Source organism: Pecten maximus, chromosome 16 (assembly GCF_902652985.1).
Source record: "Pecten maximus chromosome 16, xPecMax1.1, whole genome shotgun sequence".
Lineage (NCBI taxonomy): Eukaryota > Metazoa > Mollusca > Bivalvia > Pectinida > Pectinidae > Pecten > Pecten maximus.
In genome coordinates this window covers 17,104,821-17,128,571 of record NC_047030.1, presented here as the reverse complement: position 1 = coordinate 17,128,571, position 23,751 = coordinate 17,104,821, and the positions used below count along the sequence as shown (strand labels likewise).

The 23,751-nt window shown below is 37.7% G+C and overlaps 2 protein-coding genes across 6 annotated transcripts in view; one reads left to right on the top strand and one right to left on the bottom strand.

Moving 5' to 3' along the window:
- The window catches only part of LOC117314657 (ephrin type-B receptor 1-B-like), a 131,008-nt gene extending 124,541 nt beyond the window's left edge, over nt 1–6,467 (bottom strand). For 2 of the 5 annotated variants that reach the window (XM_033868732.1, XM_033868736.1), the window contains exon 1: nt 5,876–6,467. In XM_033868732.1, coding sequence (XP_033724623.1) covers nt 5,876–5,963 — 88 coding nt within the window. In that variant the 5' untranslated portion in view covers nt 5,964–6,467. The remainder of the gene's footprint in view (nt 1–5,875) is intronic. The other 3 variants (XM_033868735.1, XM_033868733.1, XM_033868734.1) reach the window with 2 other exon arrangements.
- A 9,432-nt stretch (nt 6,468–15,899) lies between these two features.
- The window catches only part of LOC117344678 (TRAF3-interacting protein 1-like), a 45,806-nt gene continuing 37,954 nt past the window's right edge, over nt 15,900–23,751 (top strand). Inside the window, exons 1-2 of the mRNA XM_033907506.1 lie at nt 15,900–16,069; nt 17,778–18,502. Coding sequence (XP_033763397.1) covers nt 15,900–16,069; nt 17,778–18,502 — 895 coding nt within the window. The remainder of the gene's footprint in view (nt 16,070–17,777; nt 18,503–23,751) is intronic.

Here is a 23,751-nt window from a genome sequence, read left to right as displayed (position 1 = left end):
ATAGAATTGAGATTACGGCAAGAAATATCCATTATTTACACTAATATGTGTTCATCACACTAAATAACATACTTCATTAAATCTTTGTTTTAATATCTACTTTAGTTGCTTCAATTATATGCAGATAAAATGTTACAAAGACCTATAAATTAAGTATGCAGATCATGCAGCCAACTTGATTTGTAGAAGCCTGATGAAATCTGAAGATTTCTGCATCCATTTATTATTCAATGAGTAAAATGTTCACATTTATAATACACATACCATTCTTCTTCCAAAAAATATGGTTATATAATAACTATAATGCTTCAGTAGCAGAATCTCATTTTTCCCATTGTACAGAAGACGTTATATGCCAGTTATACAATATAAACTCTATTAATTCTGTCGCATTCCGTCATCAATCACTAAAGTCTTCAAAATTCCGATCCATAAACCATTCCAATATACCCTATACAAACTATCATCATGGGCCATCCAACAGAAAATTATTTCTGAGGCAAACAAATAATTCAATTCCAGAAACAGATTTGATGTTCATACATGTACTTAAAAAAGCATATCTAGCCTTTCGGAAATCTGGTGGTGTATAACAGAATGGATGGACCATTAGAACAAGCACTTGACTTGTGTACAATACTATTACATCTGGTAGAAATGGTCGGCAATAATGGCAACAGAAAAACAAACTTCAGAGGGATTTTTTCACGGTCTAGGGAATGCAGCGAAATTGCTTATGTAAGACAAGACCGAACTCCCTAGTGGTTCATGCACGTGCAAAATGAGAGTAACACAGCAGTAGTCTTCTAGTACCACGGAGGAATATATCATTGAATCCCGTACATATCTCCAGATGGTCGATCCAGCCAGTTATGTGTCACAACCAAGGGCCATCAAAACCTGTATTACCCCATCACACTGCTCATAGGATTGGAGTGGTAATATCCACGACTATACCTCACACTGTAATCCATCTAAAACCCAATATATATCGCTACATTACCGAGGTTTGGTAGATAGACTCAAGTGAATAAGAACGAATAGTTGAAACTGCGATGTTGTGTTGCTGAATCATCATCATCGTAACCGAGACACACAATTCACACTTGGAGTAATTACAGCCGAGAGAAAAATTAACAACCTGATTTTAGGATCAATAACGAGCCAATTAAAGGTGCGATAATTATAAAATGTTTCCTAGCCATGTTACATTAATATTTTGAATTAGCAGATTTTCCTGGGGAAAAAAATCAAGATGAAAGCTGTTTTGAATTTAAAGAAAATACTACTTTCATTGCATGTGTATTTAGATCCATAAATTAAATTGGTAAAATTACATTTTAACAAGAGACCTACGGCACAATTTTATTTAAATGACATCAAATTTTAAAGCAACTAATACAAAGTCAAGTGGTATGTTTTTAAGCATCACCAGACTATGCTCACATCCATATCACCAGACTATGCTCACATCCATGTCATAGACAACAGCATAATTCTTATCAAAATAACATGTATTTCAGGTCCAGAACAGAAAATAATGATCTGTTAACTATGAAATCTTGGAACATCTAGGGACTAAAACACTGAACCAATCTCGGTAAAGACAGCGATCCAGCTGAAAGAGAATCAAATATCCCTATACTTAAATGTGGAGTCGATTATGCTGTAATTAACTCTGGACATTAGATGGTTGAGAAGCATAAAGCATTAGTTCCTAGACTGTCCTACTCTCCAAATCAGAAAGTCCTAATTCCATTCCCCTATGATGTCATGTGTACATCATATGGTTTGTAAACATTGTAAATCTTGTATATATATTTCCCTGGATACTTTTCATCATTTTATTTTTGTAAATACAAGTTCTTGTTTTATTTTCGTAAATATCGTAAATCCTATATTTCGATTCTCCACTTCCATATCTCCCATGTTATCAGATCCATAATTAGTGAGTGCTGGGTTTTCCAGTGCGTTTTCTGGTACTGACTGTGATGGTATTTGTGCGAGTGTGTATGCTTATTTATTTATATATATATATGTGTGTGTACAAGTAAGTTTGTGTGTATCAGCAGTTAGCAGACCCGATACTGATACAATAATCACTAATTTTTCTCACAACTAGACTAAATACAATCCCAATTTTACTCTATCAAACACAATTTTTGTCTATTTTAACAGACCATCATATACACTGCATTCTAGCTGCCCTCATCATCTGAATGAACATCCTGATCTCCATAATTAGACCACACTTAGGTCTGTGTCTATACAGCTAATTATAAAGCACGCTAATAACTGCCCAGTGTTTGCAATCAATTTACATAGATATGTCTACATATGTTAGGCACCAATGGTACACATATCTCCTAGCTGAATGAATCACAAGTCTAGAACTCTTCTGGGTTTCACCAGATAGGTGTTAGTTAGCACAGGAAAAATTGACAGGACAGACATATTTTTTTTTTTGTAAATTCAATCTGATATTTTGTGTGAGTATGTCTAAAATCATATACATGAAAGTGAATTTGTTTTGATGGAATTTTTAATTTCTTTTATGATGAAAAATAAATTGAATCACAAATCTCCATTATCCTCGCTGTCTATGAAGAAAGCTCCCAAAGGAAATAACGTGTAGGATATCACGTCTGTTATATACATACAATTCAAAATTCGGTTATGCTATATTTACTTTCAAAAATAATCTCACGAGGGATGTTATCCATAGCAACATCAGCGATATATCCAGCGAAATCGAAGCCTAATGGCTTATAGGAATGTTCCATTTAGTAATTACAGAGAGACATATTACTTGGGTCAACCTCCATGTCCGAGTGGAGTCCCCCGAGTGGAGTCCTTAGGCCGACCTGTTTTGTGTGGTCTATGATAACAATCCAACACATACACAAATCTCCAGGCACTTCTGAACAAATCCACCATGTCCCAAGTGAGAAAAGGCTGGAGGGCACTTCCTTCTTTCAATGGTCACTACAATTATCCATTTACTGGCGTTATATCCCTTTTGGCACAAAGCTGCGAATAGGTTCCTGTTTTTGCAAGTGTTTAGGTCTTGAATAGCAAAAGAAAATCACACAGATCTTCACATCCACATCAGAATTGTGGAAACTTGTCACTGTTTGTCAATGATTTTACACTTCTAACACATCACAATGTCCACAGTTTGTTTAGCTCCCAGATATCTTTACGTTTCTATTTCCTGTAGAATGCTCCCTATATACAGGTAGTTGCAAAGAAACTTCAGCTGTGCTTTTTATCATTTTTTCCCTCATATAATTCAGATATCTTTCACAACTGCAGTTTGTATATCAAACACAACCAATGTTTGACAGGTCAAAACACCCACATGTATTTCTGGAGGTGTGAGTCTGTTTCAGAACTGTATCCTCTGCTATATCCAATGTTTACATACATCTGGCCGAGCACTTCAGTCAGATATTGTACCACTTAGAATATTTACAGCTACCAAAGCTAATCACAAACCATATCTTCAACATATAAACATTTCCCCTATCAACTTCAAATATTGTTTTAAAAATCTTGCCAATTTTGAAATTTATACATGTTCTAATCAAGATAAATATCTAGTCCAGCTTTTTTTTACCAATAATAGTACATTTTTTATACCTCTCCATTCAATATCTCCGATTTTTTTATAATCTTAAAACAAGATTTTTAGATATTCTAAACCCAAGAGCTGTATGGTGTTCTTGTATTTTTTAAATTCTCTATATTCCACGTAACATTTTTTACTCCTTCCAGACATGGTAATAAAATAACACTTTTATTTTACCGTTATAAACATTTTTTTTTAATTTTCATCACTTCACATATTAAAATTGTACACATTTTTTTACATTGCTATACTGTTAACATGTCATTCAAATTAGGCTCTGCTTTTCAAATCAGCGCCAGTGAAGGAATTTTTCAAGCTGAACTGTTTTTTGGAAGTCTGACTTTTATTAGAAATCTTAGATTAAGTGGTTTTGATAGTCATTATGTAAAGGTATTTAATGGATTTTTAAGAACACTGCTCTGCGTCATTAATTTTGTGTTCTCTCTTTGGATGAGGGCGACACGTGATTTATCATCTTTGATTTGAGAACCCACGCTCCAATGAGAAAGTTTCCTACCACAGATCCAAACACATGTTGGGTTTTGTTAGCTTTTAAAAAATCTTACATTTTCAGAAAAAAAAAATTCCAATTGAATGAAAATTAGAGTTTTTCATAAAATTTATTTTTTATTTGATTTTGTTACACAGTTTTAAAATGGTATAGTAGCTTGTGTTTTATGTGATTATTTTTCACAGCATGTTTATTTAATCATTTAATCAAATAAAGGTTTAAGTTGAACAGGAAATAACACCTGGTGGCAAATGATGAATTAGATCTAGGGAAGGTAATATCAAGGGATATGTTACGTATCTTTTCCATCTTAGATGAAAGTGGACTCAATTACCTGTATATACAGGTAAAATACATTATTCCTCACAAGTAGTGTTATTTTACCTGACATATACTAATTTATGTAATCCAAAACTACCAGTTAATTATTCCTTCAAACACTATTAGATTCAGGTATTGGACATTTTTCAAAATACTAAATTGAAACATTATAGTTTAATTTTTTTTTAACTTGTTTGACCCGAATAATGCAGTGATAGTTTTTTATGTTAATTTTAAAGAAAGTATCTCAAAAAAAGTTTTAAATAATCATAATGTAATATTTTGTTAAATGTATATATATATATATATATAGTGATATTGTGTATTTACATATCATGCCTTTCATAGATCAGTTATTTTTCCCATTCCTTTTGTGTTTGAAGAAAGGGAGTGGAATATAAATCATTTCAAACTGATTTTTAAAATCTAATATTTATGGCTACATTACTACAAATTTAACAAATATCTTTAACTTTAACAATCATGTTTTCTTTATTTTTTCCAAAGTTTTATTCAGGAGAAATAAAATTGCAATAAATTATAATGCCCTGAATTAAAATAAAATGAAAGAAACAATACCAGTACATAAATATAACAATTTTATAATAACTCTACCTGAAAACTGAATATTGTATAAAAACTTTATGAAAAAGTTAATTCAGAAAATATATTTTCATTGCGTTACCTATTTAGGCAGGTATAAATCTAAACAAGTGACAAGTTTCACAGAGATTATAAATCTACTGAATAGGTCTGCACAGCAGACTTCTAAACAGGTTATCCCCACTGTGGAAATCCAATCAACAAATACTAGTAAATCGTGACTGACATTGTCAAAACATTTCAGGGACCACCTCGCTCCGTTAAATCCCAAAAAGGGGATTAACACATCCACAGAGAGGGGGAAATCTCAACTTCGGACGAAGAAATAGTTGTAGCAAAGTTATACGAGTTTTCAAAACAGTTCCACTTTGTCAATATTAGGTATTTTAGTTATTAGATTTTAATTTTCTGAATTAAACATTTTTTAAAGGTGATGAGTGCAACACAAATCTATTCTCCGTGGGCCGTTAGAACTTTCACTGAGTTAGGTAAATTTTATCGCCGAGGATATTTAACAATATATATTTATTGTACGTTACATTGTAAGTGGGATAATAATAACAAAACTGACAGTTACAGTCACTAATTCGACATATATACCAGAAGTTTATATATCCCTCCCAGCTATCCGTGTGAACTTATCGTCCTAGAGTTGACAGTAACTGAACGAGTTAGCTTGCTCTGATAGCAGGACAGCAGGTGCGCTCAGATATCAACACTAGCAAATAACTTCACTAAACTCTACGACAGCGAGGCATTTCTATCAAAATTAAACCCACAGTAAACAGAATGAAAATAATTCTTCTTACCTTCTCTTGCACAAATTACCACAGTTGTAAACGCGCTAGAAAACAGTATAATCGGAGCCCATATCCCGCTCCACCAGCCTTTCGCCATGTTTTTCACTTTCTGTTACAATAACTCCCGGCGCATGCGTGGTAGCAGTTGTGAATAATTAAAGAGAATTTCCACTTTGAAGTCTGCCGCAGTTGATTATAACCAGGCTACTGTATTTTCACGGTGAAAAGCTATCGTTTCAATATCGGAATTAGACCACTGATTCAAAATGAGCACACAGATATAATAATAAATTCCACAAAGATATTTTCACGTCGCTGTTCGGAGAGACGATAGTTTTCATAGGCGATAGTGAACCCCGAGTTTTCTCCCCTTTTCCAAGCCATTCACAGGTATCCAAGTTGGAATCACAGCGCAACTGGAATCAAAAATAAACTTTTCACTTAAAAATTCATATATATAATCCAAGTCGGTGATGATTAATAAAAACTCGGTTTGTAACCGAACTGTCAATCAATCTAAAACCCACATTGTATCCATAGTTTCTCGAAATTCCCGGCTACCCAGTTACCCAGTCCGCCAGCGTCAAACAACAGCGGACGTATGATACCGAGAGAAGATTGATTTTTTCGCTTGCCATCACCTCGCGTAGGGCCTGCCCGTCACTCAAACAATACACATGCCTGCGGAATGTCTAGGGGAACAGCCTCTCGTCGCGGACAGGCTATTGATAAGTTACACAGACAGACACACCGCCTACCTGCCCAGGTAACACAGGTACATATAATTACCTACATTGTTACAGGTGAAATTATTTATTTCCAGACTTACCTTGGAAAGTAAACTATTGACATAACTTATCAATCGATATGGACTTACAAAAGACATTGATTTAGGTGACCGATGTATATGTATAGGTTATGCCTCGGAGATATCGGCCTACTTGTTCAAAAGAAATATTTATTTGCTCAATACACAATTCTTTGAAATTAATTACAACATATTTTGGAAAAGATCGTCAATTTATAAATGCCCCGAGTTTCCAGACGAAATTAACGATCGCGTTTGGAAATTGTATCATTTGTATTCAGAGAAACCATTAATAAAATATTTTGTTTCTGGATTAAAAGTTATCCAGATAATTGTTAGTGTAATGTGTATATTTACATTTAGTTAATTGTATCTTTTCGTTTTTCCGCAAAAGATAACAAACTCTCTTATTTCTTTTATTATTATTATTGATTTCAACGAATTCACATTTTTACTAGTGAACTAATTATAATATTAATTAAACAAACGGCGGTATGGTTTGGTTTGTGAATCGTAATCATTTGTACTTGGTCCGAATAATTTATAAAATCTTTTAAATAAAAAATTCGAAATACTGTGGAGTCTAATCAGACCGCTTATAAATTTATTTAAAAAGTGTAATAATAATATTACAGTTTAAATAAATAAAATCGTACATTTGAAAATACAATGAAATGTTTTATTTTCAGAACATTTTGTTAGTTTGTTGTTCTTTTCTTTCTTTCTATTTTTAATTGATTGAAAATCTTGTAATGAAATGATAATTAATTAATTAGTTACATGGTTCAATTCATATTATATATATATAATAACAATACTGAACTGGTATATACCCTATTCTGTGTTTACATAAAGAGAGTGATTCCCGTCCATTATTTTGCTTTAGTCCTCGTCCTAACACAGAACACAATGACAGTGACTACAGACATACCAGTATATGGGTCCAATATCTGCCTTAATCCTTGACGGATGTTCGAATTATCATTTTTATTGATTAAAAATTCGAAGCTGATACAAAATCTCATACCATATTTTGAGATGTTTGTTTACATGATAATATCAAACTCGCGGACGGTCATAGTCACCAGGTATTGCGTAATTACATCACCAGTCCTCGTTCACCTGCCCTCCGCCTTCTTCGATCTCTCTCTCTCTCTTCTCCCTCCCCTCCCCCTCCCCTCACTTCCTCTCCCCGACCCTCCCCACACCATCACTTCCGTTCGCCCGTACACTGTGATAGTTTCTGATATCGGCGAACATCTGGCTTTAGTTGTGGAAACAATGCTTCGGCGAGACCTAATTATTTGATTATAGAACTGTTAGAAAGATTGTACTAGTTGTATTTAACGGATGATGATAAATTATTTATTTGTTTATTTTTGATTTGATGAAACCTAATAAATTATACTACATTGTTTGTTTTTAAAATGTATTTTAATTTGAGAATATGAATGAACTTCTAAGCCGGACATGCAATACATGTATATACATGTATATAGGTTATACATGTACGTCCCGTAAGTTCGATATAAGAGAAAACATTTATAAGTTTACATAAATAATAAATAATATATAAAATGTGTATTGAAATAAAATCATGAGAATAATCAACATTATTTGGACACGGATAATCCCAGTATTTTAAATTCCCAATTAATATTTCCATCATAATAATTAACAAATTCGCACACATTTTTGTTGAATAAATTGATAATGAGTTTATTGATGACATTGTTTTTCTAAGTTATGTACAGGGACGGAATAATCCGGGGAAATTTATAATGGACATATTGTAATATAATGAAATTATATATAACAACAGTACGTATATAGACAGGGTCTGGGGAGGTACACAGCGAGTAATAAACAGGTCCGCCATGACAGTAACCAGGCTACACTGTTGTACAGCGTTCAGTCGGCGCTACAGAGGAATAAAACAACTGCTATTATTGTTATATACATAGATATTAAGTATTGTTATAATTAAAGGTTTATTTAAGCATTGAACGGCTTTCAGTTGGCATTCATATTGACTATGAATGCCAACTGAAAGCCGTTCAATGCTTATATTTACCATCTGCGATTTTTTATTTGTCGTGCGATTTTTTTTTAAATTTTCAAATTCAAATTTCAGTTGGCAGATCATAAGCTCGTGAACTCGCAACTGAATTGGTAGGGTTATATAGTGGCAGTGCCATACAATGGTTAATATTGTAGTATATTTGTTATGTATATCATATATATATATGGACACATTATGGTATATAATACACAAAATATCATTGTAATCTAACAACCAGTATCATTGTTGTTATATATATATACATTGTATTATACATGTATTGTTATAATTACAGGTTTACTGTAGTATATTTGTCATATATCATATATTTCATAATTACAGACACATTATGATATATAAATACACAGTATTATTGCAATCAAACAGCCAGTATCATTGTTGTTATATATATATATCATACGTGTATTGTTATAATCAAACACTTGTGGTAGTGTACATGTACACAATATCATTACAAATCAACAACAACAATTATTTGATCACACAAATTTGACAAACATCATGTCGTCATCCAATATGAAGTACATACTTGAGGAAGTCGGGTCTGTACATTACCTTGTTATTTCTATGTTGTTCTTGTTAAGTCATCAACTTACACTTGTAATTCTAATAGAGTTAATAAAATTTGAATTATTGGTGTACACAATACAAATTTCAATACAATACAATACAATACAACAAAATACAAAACAATACAATACAACACAATACAAATTTCAATACAATACAATACAATACAATACAACAAAATACAAAACAATACAATACAACACAATACAAATTTCAATACAATACAATACAACAAAATACAATACAATACAACACAATACAATACAACACAATACAATTATCCATGTTTTTTCATTGGTTGCGTCGTTATTCTTGTTATACGTTTTATAAAAAAAAAACCTGATATTTTTGATGTTGTGTGTTAATGAATACGTAATATGAATAAATACTCAGATATTCGTGTAAGGATAATTTCATGTTTCTTCAATAGCGAAATGGATAACAAAAAAATGAATGTACATTTATAAAGTGCCATTATATATCAACTGTTATAGTGTAGAGAGAATAACAAAGTCTGTGTTACATTTCATGTTGTTGTGTATATCACGTATTGTTGTGTGTCACGTAATGTTGTCACGTATTGTTGTGTGTCACATAATGTTGTCACGTGTTGTTGTGTGTCACGTATTGTTGTGTGTCACGTATTGTTGTGTGTCACGTGTTGTTGTGTGTTACGTATTGTTGTATGTCATGTATTGTTGCGTGTATGACGTATTGTTGTATGTATGACACATTGTTGCGCGTATGACGTATTGTTGTATGTGACGTATTGTTGTGCGTGACGTACTTGTATTGTTGTATATGACGTATTGTTGTATGTATGATGTATTGTTGTGTGTATGATGCATTGTTGCGTGTATGACGTATTGTTGTATGTGACGTATTGTTGTGCGTGACGTATTGTTGTGTGTCACATACTGTTGTGTGTCACGTATTGTTGTGTAATACTTATTGTTGTATATGGCCTATTGTTGTGTGTGACGTACTTGTATTGTTGTATATGACGTATTGTTGTATATGACGTATTGGATTTGTGTGTGACGTATTGCTTCGTATGATGTATTGATTTGTGTGTGTGACGTATTGTTTCGTATGACGTATTGATTTGTGTGTGTGCCGTATTGTTTCGTATGACGTATTGATTTGTGTGTGACGTATTGTTGTGTTTGACGAATTGATTTGTGTGTGTGACGTATTGTTTCGTATGATGTATTGCTATGTAAAACGTATTGTTTTGTGTGACGTATTCTTGTGTATGACGTATTATTGTATGTATAACGTTGTGTCGTTGCAGAGAGCCGCCGCGACGATGATATTGGCCGCTTGTTTATAGCGAAGAAACCTCTGTTTTGATGGATATGTCCATAGTTCTTGTACTGTAGTAAACCTGCTTGGTGTCGAGTCGTTGTTATTGAAATGATGTTATTGTCAAGGAATATATCCAAAATCTACCAAGAAGACATAACCTTGTTCCACGTAAGGAGTAAAAAACACAAATGTAAATAAAATTTATATTAAAAAAGTATTATTTATAATATGAGATGAAATTTGCAGGTCATAGAGAAGGGCACGGATAATGCAGGTCAAAGTACCAACCCGACCGCAATACTCGACATATTACTCGAGAAATACATCAAAATGATTTAGATTTAGGCAAATCTACTAATCTTGTTTTACGCTCCATTAGAATGGAACTATCAAGGCTCTCCGTTCTAGTCTGGGATTATAGTCTGAATATTCATGAATTCAATCATTCGAACATTTCTTTTATTTAGCTGCCCACAGCTGCGAGATTTGAGAGTAGGACAGCCAGTTTTATTACTATATACATCTCCGAGCTTGTCCCTTGTCTTCCAACTCTGCAAAAATTCATGTAAATATATTGCAGATTTTCCAGTGATCACAGCTTTCATCATTCAAAGCGCCATTCTCTCCCCATCTAATAATTTCCCAGTTCGTTGTTTACCGATCTTTTCTGTCTGTCTGCTTTTCGCTTTGAATTCGTCCATGGTGAAACTTGTCGACCCCCAGAGTCCCGTACCAGAGAAACCATCACTCAATTTAGCCATAAGTATAATTCAAATGATTTATTTCCATGTAATAGTTTTCATGGTCGATATTAACGTACATTTAAGCATTGTCATGAGATTTGAAATCCGCCAACTTACGTTCCACGTGAATATTTCCTCACATGGCCCCAACCTTATATCTAATATATTAAACATCGGGTGATCACGTGATATACGAAGTAGATTTGGAACGTGCGCCATCTACAAAAAAAACATATAAAGAAAACATCTATAATTAGATTGAACCGTTCCATAACGAACGCTGGATTAATATAATTAATGATGCGTTTCTAATAGTTTATTTTATTCAATTATCTGTAATTTTATTACAGAAGTCACGGAAACATTGAGACACTGACAAAAAGAGTTTCTTGTGAAAACCTTGAAACCCTCGATCTCACATTCCCTGTTGTTGTCCGCGATGCCTTAGGAGTCAAAGCTCGCCACATCTGTAACATTGACACGGTGTAACAGCCGTGACAGCCAATGGACGTCCTCCGTGCCAAAACGCTCCATTACACCATCTGACTGTCCTACTTTATAAATGTTCCTGAGTAATGATCTAATATTTATTTGTATTCATTAAATAAATCAAGTTAAGATCATCACACTTGTCTGAAAATACGATAATAAGCGTGTACGACTACCCGTCTGTCCGCTACTCTCCGCTATACAGCCTTTCGCGTGATTCTGTCCTTCCCTAATTTTATCGTTTCCTAATAAAGATATCAAAAAGTAACTACAAATAACTAGATGATTGTAATTGATTTTTTATCGTATTTTCCATACATGGATCATTAATAAGTTTTATCTTCTTTTTTTACTAAGAAAAATCTTTGAGTAACGTAATAACCCTATAATTTCTCGTGTTTATTCCAAGTGGATGCACTTTTCACCGGGGATAACTATATATAGTAAGATATTTTTTGTTTCCATCGAATTTTAAAAAAAATGTAAATCAACTGCATAGAAAAATTGTTGTTTTTCTGTATACATTATCAGAACTCAGTGAGGTTATGTTCGAAAATTGTGAAGCAGGGAACAACGAACTTCTGTCAGAACAAAGTATTCTTTACGACCCGATCTGCTCCTTTATTTTCAATCGAAACAACGAATTATGAAATAAGGACATTTATCAATCAACGAAGTATTTCAGAGAATAGATAGATATAACATTCGGAGAGATGTAAACAACAACAAACTCTGAATACTCTATACTATACCACGAAAACAGAATGTTATTGTGTGTTGTGAAGCCTACAGTTTGTAGACACCCGTCAGTAAGGACGGTGGGCGTTAATTAGCAGACATATTAATTATATTAACATCACTCCTGGTTTTGAATTATTTTAAAATCATGCTAGCAGTGTCTTATAATTTTAATAATAACTGTAGCCTAACAAATCATTTATCGTACCCCACTCTTAACATATATATAATATAGAGTCCGCGATATACCACAGATACTGATAAAACGGGTTGTAAAATAAATAAGTTTATCTTTATTTCTTTATCAATTATAATCAAAACGATGCAGTTATCATAACATCTAAATCTGCCGGCCCACGCCGTCCTATAAATGACTAACACTGGAAATACACACATAATTCCCTAATGATAAACAATCACAATTAATTCGACATGCTTCAAGTGTTCCGGTCTCATATATCGCGTAAGGTGTGTATAGGGATGCGTTGATTGATAGCCAAGTTATGTATCGAGAGGGGCGAACAAGGGACACTGAATGAAAAATGAAAATATACAACCCAGAACCAAACAAATTGTGGAAAAAATGGAGAAATTAAAAAAAAAAAAAAACTTATTTTTTAAAATGCCCATAGATTCTAGCTAAATGGGATACAAAATCCATGTACATGTACATGTATTTTATTATTCTATTTTTTCTATCCGCATTTCCCCTACTTGGGCCTCATGACTAGATACAGGAAAAAGCGTACAGAACGATCAATCAGGCGTGACGTCACCAAATATACGGTTAAAAACAAAAAGGTCAATCACGAGGTGACGTCACCAAATATAGAGTTAAAACAAAAAAAGGCCAGCCAGGACTCGGAGTGGTCACATGATGTAAACAAGTACCTGACGACCTCTACAAAGTGACGTTGTTTTGGTCAGTACTGACGATAATAATAGCCATGATTATGTTTCCTAGTCGATGTCAATATTCATTATGTACATTTTTCATTTTTAATAAAACACGAGAATTTAGATCTTATGTCACGATAAAGAATAGTCAGGCATTAAATTCCGTAACACTAATTAGGCCCTACTGGGTTTGCTTTGCAATTATACAGTTGTATTAGCGTGAACAAGGATTTTTATGCAAACATTTTACTGCATAGAACTAAATTTTTATCTTCATCATTCCACAATTTCTACAGCGAGACAATAAAAAACAATAACACTATTATCTCCTATTTCACAAGTTTAATTACTAGAGTGAATAAATGATAAAATAAAACGATAATAGAAAAAAATTAAATAAATGTCTTAAACTTTGGTACTTCACAAATTAAATACTAGTAACTGCTGTGGGGGAAAAAGAACAAACACATAAATGAAATATTTAATCACTCTTAATTGTCTGTAGCAATGGAAAACTACAGGCAATGTAGCAATAAAAACATTAACACAACTTTCTTTATTACTTAAGATTAAGTTTGAAGTAAACACCAGCGTCTGTGATATTCCGGATGGAATGACATAAACATCCTCGTTTGTTACGTAACCACGTGTTTAAGTATTCATAATAAACATTATGTTTCTGTCAGATTTCAGCTCGTTCCCACGGAAACAACCGAGTAATGTTGTGTAATCTTCGCCAACTGTCGACGTTCCATGATAATTTATTACCGTCTTTCTACTGCTGTTATTAAACTTAAGACGAGAAGATAGATAGAAAAGGAACAACAGTTGCTCAAGAAATATCTCTCGAAAATATGGAAGAGTGGAGTTTTAATCCTCCTAGGGAATCACAGACAGCACAGACTTTTGTAATGCTAGCGACACAGACGGACGACGAGGAATTGTGGCAATAAATTAGATTAACGTTCATCTCCTATACGAGACGAAAATATTTTGACAGAATGAATCGCTACTGCACACGCCACAAGTATGTTGAGTAAGTAGCACCACACATACTTGACGGAACACCAGGGAGACGGCACGGACAGACAGACAGACTGACGGAACACCAGGGAGACGGCACGGACAGCCAGACAGACTGACGGAACACCAGGGAGAGGCACGGACGACCAGACAGAGGATTGACGGAACACCAGGGAGAGGCACGGACGACCAGACAGAGGATTGACGGAACACCAGGGAGACGGTGTGGACGACCAGACAGACTGACGGAACACCAGGGAGACGGTGTGGACGACCAGACAGACTGACGGAACACCAGGGAGACGGCACGGACAGCCAGACAGACTGACGGAACACCAGGGAGACGGTGTGGACGACCAGACAGACTGACGGAACACCAGGGAGACGGCACGGACAGCCAGACAGACTGACGGAACACCAGGGAGAGGCACGGACGACCAGACAGAGGATTGACGGAACACCAGGGAGAGGCACGGACGACCAGACAGAGGATTGACGGAACACCAGGGAGACGGTGTGGACGACCAGACAGACTGACGGAACACCAGGGAGACGGTGTGGACGACCAGACAGACTGACGGAACACCAGGGAGACGGTGTGGACGACCAGACAGACTGACGGAACACCAGGGAGACGGCACGGACAGCCAGACAGACTGACGGAACACCAGGGAGACGGCACGGACGATCAGACAGACAGACTGACGGAACACCAGGGAGACGGCATGGACGACCAAACTGACGACAGACGGAACACCAGGGAGACGTCATGGACGATCAGACAGACAGACTGACGGAACACCAGGGAGACGGCACGGACAGCCAGACAGACTGACGGAACACCAGGGAGACGGTGTGGACGACCAGACAGACTGACGGAACACCAGGGAGACGGCACGGACAGACAGACAGACTAACGGAACACCAGGGAGACGGTGTGGACGACCAGACAGACTGACGGAACACCAGGGAGACGGCACGGACAGCCAGACAGACTGACGGAACACCAGGGAGACGGCACGGACAGCCAGATAGACGATTGACGGAAACCAGGGGAACGGCATGGCCGACCAGACAGACGATTGCCGGAACACCAGGGATACGGCATGGACGACCAGACAGACGATTGACGGCACACCAGGGGAACGGCATGGACGATCAGACAGACGATTGACGGAACACCAGGGAGACGTCATGGACGATCAGACAGACATACGACAGACTGAACACCAGGGAGACGTCATGGGCGACCAAACTGACGATTGACGGAACACCAGGGATACGGCATGGATGACCAGACAGACGATTGACGGAAGACCAAGGGGACGATACGGACAACCAGACAGACGATAAACGGAACACCAGGGAGACGGCATGGACGACCAAACTGACGACAGACGGAACACCAGGGAGACGGCATGGACGATCAGACAGACGATTGACGGAACACCAGGGAGACGTCATGGACGATCAGACAGACAGACGACAGACGGAACACAAGGGAGACGTCACAGACAGACGACAGACGGAACACTAGGAAGACGGCAAGGACAACCAGACAGACGATTGACGGAACACAAGGGAGACGATTGCATTGAGAATTGTTCAATAGGAGTACAAAACACTAACAAACATGAACAAACACATGCCAAGATAAGTGTTTCACTTATGTGACGGGATAACATTTATTTGACGTAAGTTTTTGTATTTTCTGTTGTGACAAATAACACTTATTTTACGTGAGTTATTTTTATTTTCTGTTTCGAGAAATAGCACTAATTTGACGTGATTTGTGTCAGCATTGTCCTTAGGGGAAGGCGAAATAATCTGTCTTTTAATGTCTCGATGATTTTATAACAATCTTGTGAATATATTTTTCATATTTTATATTCGTGCTAAATGTTAGGGATGGAAATGGCAGAGCGTTACAGATTTACTTACTGATGAAATGGAACCCTTTATCTCATAGATCACGAAACATATGAAGATGATTTTATGAAACGAAATTAGAACGAAAGTTCTAACCATAATCAGGAATTGTTCACATCGAAGCCGTGAAAATACAGAGTACATGGAAGGTTTACGTCATTAACAAAACGTCATAAATGTCGTATTTCTTAATTCAGGACTTAACGTCATGCCTTGGACACACAAAGTTAACCGACTCATTAAAAACTCAACGAAAAATTATTGCTGTTCGATCTTACGACTCTTCTTTCCAGTTTCAATTTACGAATTCATTCTCCGATAAAATAACCAGTTCAGGAATGTCAGCGTGGACGATCCAATCTGTAGAGTGAGGTCAAACCGCACGTAATCTGGTGCAAGTTTCCACCGCTATGGTTTTCGCGACATTAATTTCGGGGAATCTGCATTCAATTTCCCTCAAAACCACGTAACAAAGTGAGAAGGTACTGTTTTCAAAGTCGCCCAGAAGTAGTTGCCCCCTAAGGACACATAAGGCCGCCCATATGTAGCTCTTTGATTACTCGGCCTGAGGAATTCTTGGAAACAGACGCTTTCATAATTTAACACCGGGTCATTGGAACGTTCCGGTTCCCTGATTTTGCCGATGCTTTCCCAAAAAAACAAATAGCGTTCTTTATCCGATAGACGATTTCATTCCTCATCGACATTATTAGCATATCTTTCATTGTTTTTATCGTTGCGTCAATGTTATATTTGAATAATCAACAGATGATCTGAAATGAGAGAAAATCTATCTGTGTCGTTACAGTTCCGCCTGATATAGGCCTGGTTCGCCCAGCCTCCCTATAAATAGTTTATAATCACATACCATCGTCAACACGATATAGTCCTTGTATAAAAAAGAAATATCAAAATTTACAAGAATACACTGAGTCAAAACTAGGTCACAGTGGTATTATAACTCGAATTTTTAGATGATTAATTAAAACAAAAATGTTCTGATCAAACTGTTCCATGTAGCAATTGTGATACTAACAATACGTAATAGAAACGGTCGGAGATGATTGTGGAGTTTTGAGATCTGGCCGGTTGTGTCGATGAATGATTGATACCGACTGAAACTCTATAAGGTATGATTAGACGGCGTACCTGGACATTTTACTACCCCTTAGAATCGTGACAAAGATTTCCTCGGGATAAATTTCCATTTACAAAATCTCCGTCTCTGCTGTTCGTGTTCGATCTCCGCACGGAAACGCGAGGCTGATCAATATTTCACAGAGAAAAAGTGTACAACCAATGTAACAAAAAACAAAACTACAGGGAAGGAAAAGACAGACATCGGGACTTCCGGGAATGCAAATACAGACACCGGGACTTCCGGGAAGGCAAAGACAGACACCGGGACTTCCGGCAAGGCAAAGACAGACACCGGGACTTCCGGGAAGGAAAAGAAAGACATCGGGACTTCCGGGAAGGCATTGACAGAAACCGGGACTTCCGGAAAGGCAAAACCGACACCGGGACTTCCGGGAAGGCAAAGACAGACACCGGTACTTCCGGGAAGGCAAAGACAGACACCGGGACTTCCAGGAAGGCAAAGACAGACACCGGGACTTCCGGGAAGGCAAATACCGACACCGGGACTTCCGGGAAGGCAAAGACAGACACCGGTACTTCCGGGAAGGCAAAGACAGACACCGGGACTTCCGTGAAGGCAAAGACAGACACCGGGACTTCCGGGAAGGCAAATACCGACACCGGGACTTCCGGGAAGGCAAAGACAGACACCGGGACTTCTGGGAAGGCAAAGACAGACATCGGGACTTCCGGGAAGGCAAAGACAGACACCGGGACTTCCGGGAAGGCAAATACCGACACCGGGATTTCCGGGAAGGCAAAGACAGACACCGGGACTTCTGGGAAGGCAAAGACAGACATCGGGACTTCCGGGAAGGCAAAGACAGACATCGGGACTTCCGGGAAGGCAAAGACAGACATAGGGACTCCCGGGAAGGCAAAGACAGACATCGGGACTTTTCGTGAAGGTAAAGACAGACACAGGGACTAAGCCTTGGGCGTTAAACTTAAAACAATTCATCATCGATACTTAAAGGGAATCAGGGGGATATTTTCATTTAAATTGGCGCGGTCATTTAAGTTGTGACATTCAAAGTAACAAATTGTCAGGATTCAAATTATTATAAAAGGAAAAAGCTAAACAAAACATGCCATTCTTATGACAACATACCGAAGTTACCTATTATTAGGGACATTTTAGAAAATGGAATCGGTAAAATGTAAATAACCACCCGGATATTTTATAAAGAAGACATGATGCTTGTTTAAACGAATCTTAAGAATTGACTTTAAATGACAGAAACGCTCAATTTTGCGCGGACGGCAGCTCACGTGTAGTAACTGGACCGTGCGAGATGTAAGTATAAAATACATTAACCGGAAACCACTGAGCAGAACGCACGATAATTTAAAGATCACACGTATACAGATAAACGAGTTCACGTACAGAGCTCATGATCAGAGCTCACGTAGAGTGATCACAGGTGAACTTGAGTGTGTTGACCAGAAATCGTGATCATCCGTCCAGCCTCTACCTGCACGCGCCACAGTATACGGAGACCTTGTACCGCTGGCGCTACCTGTTGGTTATGCCTGGAATAAAGTCAGATTACTCACAAGTATTTCATGTTTAAAGGTAATTTCAATTGAATAACCGGGAAGAGGTTCAAAACGCCACCATTTTATGTACACGGGCTATCCAAGTATCTGGAGCACGGGTCACATGGCATTGTCAGCTTGTTTCCTATTTATTCTATTATAAATCTCAAATATTTTAATAAATAAATACTCATCATTGAATGGCAATACACGTGCTTTTTAAAAATACCGTATATCTTTATAAACTGACTCGATAGACCTTGATTTTTTTATTAATGGATTTATTGTTTATGTTTAGTATAAGTTAAGCTGTTCATGCGTTTCCCAACACCAGTGGACAGAGTATCGTTCCAACACATGTTAGAAATGCAATACTTCAATTCTTTATCAGTCAATTCATTTAGATAAATCAATTGGAATAATTACATATAAAATTTAATCTGATCCATGCTTACCCTCGCTTAAGCATCATACGTGTACATCTAGATATGTTTGTCCTAAAACGTTATGACAATACACATATTGTTGTCCTGGTTTCTTCCTTTGTTTATCATCAAAATATTACCTATCGTATTTCAAATACTTTAATTTTTGGTGAACGTCATGAATGCACATTTCATCGAGATATTTACAATACCCCGGATGTGAATCACTGTATGCACCGGATATGACATCATAATTACGCTGTGTCCGAATTTTCCTGATGGTCAATGAAGCCAATTGTATGCTGGAAGTGACATCTATGTCGGTACGTGGTCAGAACGTCGTTCTTGTGATGGTTACTGGGACCCAAGTGGATCGGAAGTGGTTGCATTTGTGTTCGTTTTTTTCCTGATGGCCAATGCCAGTCTTCCTTCCAGAAGATGACATAGCTATTGTAGGTTTATCAATTGATTGCAGAGTTTTATATACACATATAAAAAAAACAAAAAACATTGTCAAATGAAAAAAGAAAATATGTCGAAAAATTTTCAAATGGTTCAAGATTGACCTACATCGCCAGTCGAAACCATTAAAACATGTTCTCATAATACTGACAATTTGATTTGTATCAGGAACCAAAAGAAAATGGAGAAAATCTCCAAGATTTTTGTTTTCCGATTTGTAAATTTGATGACTTAGCGGTGGTGTTATGCTGGTGACACTGTTCGCTAGCGCCCTAGCTGTGATTTATAACCTTTAAACATGGTGGATCAGATTTAATACGCAATGCATGTGAACAATAACTGTCCCTTATTGTGGTGCCGGAAACATTTGACCAATTTCCTCGACAAACAGATGCTTGCGTCATGTCACTGCCCGAGACAGCAGACACACGAGTGGATTGTGTTAAATGAGAGGACAAGACATGCGGCCATTTTGATATCTATTTGGAAACAACTCTTAATTGTCCACAAATTCAACCTATCAGTAGTAGAAGTTGTGTGACGCCGGATGTATATCTGTCTGGGTATTACTGTCGGTTGTTCCGGTACAGGCCTATTGTACTACTCCGTACCTCCATGTATACTATACATGATCCTAATGTTTAAGATGTGAAATCGATTTAATTAAAATCATGCTATGAATACAAATCAAGCATAAAATACCAACAGTTTCAGATAATACGGCGAGTGTATTCCAGACCTGTAGGTCTCTCCAGACATCCACACGGAATCCGTAACCGTTACTCCAAATCATAGCTTAAATTAATGTAATCTACCATTTAAGTTAGAGGGAATCATCTAGATTCAATCTCTATACATGGGCGATTTTCTATTTCGTGTCTATCGCGACTTTCACAGTCCGTAGCCTGTACACGTAACCAGTATGTAATATATACAATGGCGCGGTGCGATTTGATTATTTTTTCCTGAATTGCATTTATTTTGTTTTCAACGGCGTTACATAATATAATAAGAACGGTGGAGGATATTAGTTCGTGCCTCAGGCAGATAACGGAAACGAGTTCTGTAGAGTCCTGACAAATTCGCACTTCCGTCCCCGTGTAAATGATTCTGTATCGCGGTCAGTTTCAACGGTACGTGTCAGTGTTAGCAATACGTTAGCTGTACGTGGTCAGTATTAGCGGTACGTGGTCAGTGTTGGCGGAACGTGGTCCGTATTAGCTGTACGTGGTCAGTGTTAGCGGTACGTGGTCCATATTAGCTGTACGTGGTCAGTGTTGATAGAACGTGGGCAGTGTTAGCAGTACGTGGTCCATATTAGCTGTACGTGGTCAGTGTTAGCGGTACGTGGTCCGTATTAGCTGTACGTGGTCAGTATTAGCTGTACGTGGTCAGTGTTGATAGTACGTGGGCAGTGTTAGCAGTACGTGGTCAGTATTAGCTGTACGTGGTCAGTGTTGATAGTACGTGGGCAGTGTTAGCAGTACGTGGTCCATATTAGCTGTACGTGGTCAGTGTTGACAGTACGTGGTCAGTATTAGCAGTACGTGGTCAGTGTTGACAGTACGTGGGCAGTGTTGACAGTACGTGGTCAGTGTTGACAGTACGTGGTCAGTGTTGGTGGTACGTGGTCAGTATTAGCAGTACGTGGTCAGTATTAGCAGTACGTGGGCAGTGTTGACAGTACGTGGTCAGTGTTGACAGTACGTGGTCAGTGTTAGCAGTAAGTGGTCAGTGTTAGCAGTACGTGGTCAGTGTTGACAGTACGTGGTCAGTATTAACAGTACGTGGTCAGTATTAACAGTACGTGGCCAGTGTTAACAGTACGTGGTCAGTGTTGGCGGTACGTGGTCAGTGTTGGCGGTACGTGGTCCGTATTAGCAGTACGTGGTCAGTGTTGGCGGTACGTGGTCAGTGTTGGCGGTACGTGGTCAGTATTAGCAGTACGTGGTCAGTGTTGGCGGTACGTGGTCAGTATTGGCAGTACGTGGTCAGTAATAGCAGTTAGTGGTCAGTATTGGCAGTACGTGGTCAGTATTAGCAGTTAGTGGTCAGTGTTAGCAGTACATGGTCAGTATTAACAGTACGTGGTCAGTGTTGGCGGTACGTGGTCAGTATTAGCAGTTAGTGGTCAGTATTAGCAGTACGTGGTCAGTGTTGACAGTACGTGGTCAGTGTTGACAGTACGTGGTCAGTGTTGGCGGTACGTGGTCAGTATTAGCAGTACGTGGTCAGTGTTGACAGTACGTGGTCAGTGTTGACAGTACGTGGTCAGTGTTAGCAGTACGTGGTCAGTGTTAACAGTACGTGGTCAGTGTTGGCGGTACGTGGTCAGTATTAGCAGTACGTGGTCAGTGTAAGCAGTACGTGGTCAGTGTAAGCTGTACGTTGTCAGTGTAAGTAGTACGTGGTCAGTGTTGGTGGTACGTGGTCAGTAATAACAGTCCGTGGTCAATTTTGGCAGTACGTGGTCAGTATTAGCAGTATGTGGTCAGTGTTAGCAGTACGTGGTCAGTGTTGACAGTACGTGGTCAGTGTTGGCGGTACGTGGTCAGTATTTTTAGTACGTGGTCAGTGTTCGTGGTACATGGTCAGTATTAGCAGTACGTGGTCAGTGTTAGCAGTACTTTGTCAGTGCTGACAGTACGTGGTCAGTGTTGGTGGTACGTGGTCAGTATTTTTAGTACGTGGTCAGTATTGACAGTACGTGGTCAGTATTAGCAGTACGTGGTCAGTGTTGACAGTACGTGGGCAGTGTTAGCAGTACGTGGTCAGTATTAACAGTACGTGGTCAGTATTAGCGGTACGTGGTCAGTGTTCGCAGTACGTTAGCAGTACGTGGTCAGTGTTAGCAGTACGTGGTCAGTGTTAGCAGTACGTGGTCAGTATTAGCAGTAAGTGGTCAGTGTTGACAGTACGTGGTCAGTAATAGCAGTATTTGGTCAGTATTAGCAGTACGCTGTTAATGTCAGTGCGTTTTGTGTGTTTGTACAGACACGAGGAACATCACACTGTCAGATACTGTCGATGTAGCAGACAGTTCCAGCCGTAAGTAATTGACTTAACCCATATATACTAGAAATGTTAAAAGCGCCACTCAAACGATGTCCTTGCAAAGGACGTTGTTGTACTCTAACAAATCATACAATGAGAGAATTTGTACTTTTATCAAACTTCCTCTACAAAAGTGCTGCCAGTATCGCAACGGGATATCTTGGAATATAACGGGAAACTAAATAATGGATGAAGCAGGACACATCCTTATAAAGACAATTTATGATATGACAACTAAGAATTACTGGATTAATAATGGATTCATCGCCAGACAATCGTTTTCAATATAAGGGTGTAATTGGGCTCTAACAACTAGCTTGATGAGCAGCTTTAATCTAGAACACGGCGCCTTCTGGATAGTACCGTCGTAATCGTCAACAGCAACATATTTAGTAAGTTTGATTAATTTAATTCATTTTAGTTCAGACACATTATATTGAAATGTAAAATGGCAAATGGATTAGTCAGTGAGTTTTACCAACATAAAAATGATTTCTCCCGTTCTAACAAGATTGATGAGACATATTATGTATTGAGAAGGCCAACCCCTGTTCTTTTCTTGCTGCAAGCACTTTTCAGATTAAGCATATACAATTTGTACTCCATAGAAACAACAACCTTAAACGAATTAATTCACGAATGTAGACTTCCTGTTAGTTAAGACAGTCCAAAATCTC